The sequence below is a fragment of the Oncorhynchus tshawytscha genome, linkage group LG20, assembly GCF_018296145.1.
Source record: "Oncorhynchus tshawytscha isolate Ot180627B linkage group LG20, Otsh_v2.0, whole genome shotgun sequence".
Taxonomy (NCBI): Eukaryota; Metazoa; Chordata; class Actinopteri; order Salmoniformes; family Salmonidae; genus Oncorhynchus; species Oncorhynchus tshawytscha.
Genome location: NC_056448.1, coordinates 43257614 through 43263613, shown reverse-complemented (window position 1 = coordinate 43263613; position 6000 = coordinate 43257614). Strand labels below are relative to the sequence as shown.

Sequence of the window (6000 nt, the reverse complement as noted above, 5' to 3'; positions counted from 1 at the left end):
GCATATCTACCATTCCAGTGTTTTACTTGCTATATTGTATTTACTTTGCCACCATGGCCTTTTTTTGCCTTTACCTCCCTTTTCTCACCTCATTTGCTCACATCGTATATAGACTTGTTTATACTGTATTATTGACTGTATGTTTGTTTTACTCCATGTGTAACTCTGTGTCGTTGTATGTGTCGAACTGCTTTGCTTTATCTTGGCCAGGTCGCAATTGTAAATGAGAACTTTTTCTCAACTTGCCTATCTGGTTAAATAAAGGTGAAATAAAATAAACACAATAAATATATTTACCATATCATATAGAGACAGAAACATAAACCTTTTACCTTATCATAAGTAGACATAATTGCAAATGATTAAATCCTTCCAAAAGAAAAAAAACCCAATTTAGTTACAAATTGAACTTTAATTAAGTTAGTTGACTCTTCACATGGGATGATTTCACTGAACAACAAGATAAAGGGAATATTGAATGATCCTCAATGATCCATCGCATCTCCCAAAACTGTTTTCAACATACATCTGTAAAATGATAGTCTAGAAACTAGAGCTTTGGTTGTCTTTCTCTCAGGCTTCCATGTCTTCTCCCTGGACCTCCTCAATGTCTACCTCTTGAACATCAGACTCTAAGGCCTCATCTTCACTGTCACTTTCCAACCTTTTGAGGATGGCTCATTGTCAGGGTCAAAAAGCCTCAAATTTGCCCGGATGGTTACCAATTTTTCAACCCTTGTATTGGTCAGCCTGTTGCATGCTTTGGTGTGTGTGTTCCCAAACAAGGACCAGTTGCGCTCTGAGGTGGCTGATGTTGGTGGGATTTGGAGGATGATGGAGGCAACAAGGGAAAGAGCCTCAGATCCACAAAGTCCCTTCCACCAGGTGGATGATGAGATATGTTGGCACGACTGTCATATTGCATCTCCATCCCAAAGCCCTTGCTTGGAAGTGTATTTCGCTAGACTGCCAAGAACCTTGCCCTCATCCAGGCCAAGGTGGTGAGACACGGTAGTGATGACAACATAGGCCTTGTTGATCTCTGCACCAGACAGGATGCTCTTGCCAGCATATTTGGAGTCCAACATGTACGCTTCGGCGTGATTGGGCTTCAGTCAGAAGTCTTCACGCTTTTTGAGGTATTTCAGAACTGCAGTTTCCTCTGCATAGAGCAACAGTGAAGTGGGCAGGGCAGTACGCATTTCTTCTCTTATATCTGCAAGCAGAGTCTGAACATCAGACAGGATGGCATTGTCTCCCTCAATCCGTGCAATGGCTACTGCTATAGGTTTCAGGAGTTCCAGGCTGCTTATCACTCTCTCCCAAAATACATCATCCAGGAGGATCCTCTTGATGGGGCTGTCCATATCGGCAGACAGTGATATGGCCATTTCTTGGAGAGACTCCTTCCTCTCCAGGAGACTGTCAAACATGATGACAAACACCACGCCAACGGGTATTGCTGGGCAGCTTCAATGTGGTGCTCTTATTCTTCTCACTTTGCTTGATGAGGTAGATTGCTGCTATAACTTTAAGACCATTCACATACCTAACCATTTCCTTGGCTCTCTTGTAGAGTGTATCCATTGTTTTCAGTGCCATGATGTCCTTGAGGTGCAGATTCAATGCATAAGCAGCACAGCCAATGGGTGTGATGTGAGGGTAGGACTCCTCCACTTCAGACCAAGCAGCCTTCATGTTCACAGCATTATCTGTCACCATTGTAAATACCTTCTGTGGTCCAAGGTCATTGATGACTGCCTTCAGCTCATCTGCAATGTAGAGACCGGTGTGTCTGTTGTCCCTTGTATCTGTGCTCTTGTAGAATACTGGTTGAGGGGTGGAGATAATGTAGTTAATTATTCTCTGACTACGTTCCTCCATTGAGTAAAAAAAAACTTCTGATTCCAAGAGGACCATGAGCTGTTGCTATCGATAAGGTGTCTGATTCATAATTTTCACCTCGAATAGAAGTAGAGGGACTTTTGTCAGAGGTTGCTTGTTGTGAGCGCTAAGGGAACTTTATGCACTTGGCCAGATGATTCTGCATCTTTGTTGCATTCTTCACATTCTTCTCCTTCTACATTAGCTGCAGTGAAATGTCTCCACACATCAGATAGCGCCCGTGGCATTTCCCTGTAATGATTAGAAATAATTTGTTTAAAAAACACAAATACAATTCCATGTACATATGAAAAGTTAAGCAGTTTGATTAAACAACTGCTTTATAAGATACATGTTTTAAAATGAACATGTATGGAAACAGGTGAATTAACAAAGCTAAAACCCACATGGTAGCAAAAACGAACTACCAGAAATTATTAATAAGTTAGAAATGATTTAAACACACTTTGCAGGCCTCCCGGGTGGCGCAGTGGTTAAGGGCACTGTACTGCAGCGCCAGCTGCGCCACCAGAGACTCTGGGTTTCACGCTCAGGCTCTGTCATAACCGTCAGAGACCGGGAGGTCTGTGGGGCGACGCACAATTGGCCTAGCATCGTCCGGGTTAGGGAGCGTTTGGCCGGTAGGGAAATCCTTGTCTCATCGCGCACCAGCGACTCCTGTGGCGGGCCGGGCGCAGTGCGCGCTAACCAAGGTTGCCAGGTGCACAGTGTTTCCTCCGACACATTGGTGCGGCTGGCTTCCGGGTTGGATGGCGCTGTGTTAAGAAGCAGTGCAGCTTGGTTGGGTTGTGTATCGGAGGACGCATGACTTTCAACCTTCGTCTCTCCTGAGCCCGTACGGGAGTTGTAGCGATGAGACAAGATAGTAGCTACTAAACAATTGGATACCACGAAATTGGGGAGAAAAATGGGTAAAATTCACACAAAAAATATATATAAACACACTTTGCTGTAGGCTATTATTTACTAGCTAACAAAAAAATCTGTATGTCATATAAAATATATTCACCCCACCCAGTACTGTAATCAAAACTTACCAGAAAGCATCTAGTCCCTGGCTCAGACAGTGTAGTAGTGTGGGCTCAATAGCTTGCACAGTGTGCAAGATCTTGAGAATCAGCTGTACATGTGATGGAAGAATGCACTGTGGATACAGAGGGTTACAATTCCATTAAATTGGGGATAGTTTAACCAAAATATGCCACAAGACCTAGAATTGCCTTTATGTGTATCCCACAAAAAAAGGTTAACTGTCAGCTAACTTTTTTGATGGATTTAATTAAGCAAAATTCCCCAAATTCCTGGGCTTAATTTCCCATGGAAAATGTACCGGAAAGTTTCCTACCCTTTGCAACCCTACTAATAATCCACATTTCCACTGTGTTAACAGTTGACTCAGACGGCCCGTCCCTTTGTGAACCTTGTTCCAATGGGATGGTCAAAGGGCTGAGGTTGTGAGAACTGGGAACGGACGCTTTGTTTTCAAGTAATCTTTTTTTTTTCTCTTATTTGCTTCGACTCTGTGGCTTGCAGAACCACAAATCCCTTCATGTGTGACTATAAACCACATCATTTGTGGTAATGCTAATAAAAATACCCCTAGATTACTTGACATAGTCGTTATAACATGTTCACAGGTCATGTACAGTAAATACATGGGAATGAACTCAATCACACCTATAAAATTGTTTTAACTAGATCTATCCTTATATAAATACATGGGCTTACTTACTTTTACTTACTTACTTTTTGAAAAGCGTATTTGATTATTTACTGTCTGTTGCATTGTTGTATTCCCTGTCTGTCTGTCTGTCTGTCTGTCTGTCTGTCTGTCTGTCTGTCTGTCTGTCTGTCTGTCTGTCTGTCTGTCTGTCTGTCTGTCTGTCTGTCTGTCTGTCTGTCTGTCTGTCTGTCTGTCTGTCTGTCTGTCTGTCTGTCTGTCTCTGTCTGTCTCTCTCTGTCTCTCTCTGTCTCTCTCTGTCTGTCTCTCTCTGTCTCTCTCTGTCTGTCTCTCTCTGTCTGTCTCTCTCTCTCTCTGTCTCTCTGTCTCTCTGTCTCTCTCTCTCTCTCTCTCTCTCTCTCTCTCTCTCTCTCTCTCTGTGGAAATCTGGAAATCTACAAATTGTCATGGAGAGTGCTCTGTCATATCACTGCCAAACCCTGAGATGTATTTGCCATCTTCCCGAGCCTCGGTATGGCTAAAGCAGACTAATGTATCGGGTGAATAGGAGCGCCGCCGAGGCTGTTCTCTCCCCGCTCGCCCCGTCCAGACATGCCTGATCCCAAACATGCTGTTCTAGTCACAACAGCTGTCTGTTATTTAAACACTAACCTCCACATAAATGCATTACGAAGTCAGCTCATGTCGAAAAAGCCTTGAGTTGAAAGCGGACGGACTCCATCTCCCCAACCCCCACTTCTTTGAATGTTTAGAAAGCTGTTTTTTAAAAAGGCATTGGAGAAGGGATTACAAGACTATATTCATCTGGCTCTGCCACTATTCATCGCAGCGCCTCCTGTATAAATTCACTCTGTCTCTGCCGGGTTGGACATATTTAGGCCTGAGTCTCTCTGTGTTTTGGCAAACAGCAGTCGACCACGGAAACAGCTCGAACTGGCCACAGCCAATCGCTGAAGCCGGTGTTCCACTCATGCCTTGGCAGGTCTTTTACCTCAGAGACTTTTTTGGCTTGGCCCAAGTGAGTGATGCAAGCTCATTATATGGATCACTCATACAGCCACATACTGGAGCACTGACCAGGGGCTGTGGTAGGGGACACTTAACATGAGGTCAAAAGTCCTATGCTTTCGTAATCAAACGGATATCATATCATGGTCAAACTCAATTCCATGAAAAGCAGGAGTGTCTGCTGTTATTTCCTTTCAATATGTGTCCAATTAAGACCTAGACAACCAGGTGAGGGGAGTTCCTAACTCATCATTTAAGACCTAGACAACCAGGTGAGGGGAGTTCCTAACTCATCATTTGTATTTGACATTATGTCCACTGACATAATCTTATGCTGTGTGTTACGGTGTTGATAGTGCTCGGTCACCTGTGGCAAAAGCATGCAGTCCCGGGTTATCCAGTGCATGCACAAGATCACCGGGCGCCACGGCAACGAGTGCTTCTCGTCGGAGAAGCCGGCGGCGTACCGGCCATGTCAGCAGCAGGCGTGCAACGAGAGGATCAACGTCAACACCATCACCTCGCCACGCCTGGGTGAGTATCATGCATCTTGTCATCACGGTCACCACCTCCCGAGTTCATGTCTAACAGAGTAGGGATCCATTCCAATTCAGTTCAGAAATGTTATTCAGAAAATGAATTGGAGAACTCAAGAACTCAAATCAAATCAAATCAAATGTTATTTGTCACATACACATGGTTAGCAGATGTTAATGCGAGTGTAGCGAAATGCTTGTGCTTCTAGTTCCGACAATGCAGTAATAACCAACAAGTAATCTAACTAACAATTCCAAAACTACTGTCTTATACATTGTGTAAGGGGATAAAGAATATGTACATAAGGATATATGAATGAGTGATGGTACAGAGCAGCATAGGCAAGATACAGTAGCTGATATCGAGTACAGTATATACATATGAGATGAGTATGTAAACAAAGTGGCATAGTTAAAGTGGCTAGTGATACATGTATTACATAAGGATGCAGTCGATGATATAGAGTACAGTATATACGTATGCATATGAGATGAATAATGTAGGGTAAGTAACATTATATAAGGTAGCATTGTTTATATATTTACATAATTTCCCATCAATTCCCATTATTAAAGTGGCTGGAGTTGAGTCAGTGTCATTGTCAGTGTGTTGGCAGCAGCCACTCAATGTTAGTGGTGGCTGTCAGTTTAACAGTCTGATGGCCTTGAGATAGAAGCTGTTTTTCAGTCTCTCGGTCCCAGCTTTGATGCACCTGTACTGACCTCGCCTTCTGGATGATAGCGGGGTGAACAGGCAGTGGCTCGGGTGGTTGATGTCCTTGATGATCTTTATGGCCTTCCTGTAACATCGGGTGGTGTAGGTGTCCTGGAGGGCAGGTAGTTTGCCCCGGTGATGCGTTGTGCAGACCT

The 6000-nt window shown here is 43.7% G+C and overlaps 1 protein-coding gene across 1 annotated transcript in view; it reads left to right on the top strand.

The window, feature by feature from the left end:
- LOC112219968 (A disintegrin and metalloproteinase with thrombospondin motifs 19) overlaps positions 1-6000 on the top strand; it is a 123276-nt gene that overhangs the window by 104517 nt on the left and 12759 nt on the right. The window contains exon 22 of the mRNA XM_042302704.1: positions 4951-5128. Within this exon, the coding sequence (XP_042158638.1) occupies positions 4951-5128 (178 nt within the window). The remainder of the gene's footprint in view (positions 1-4950; positions 5129-6000) is intronic.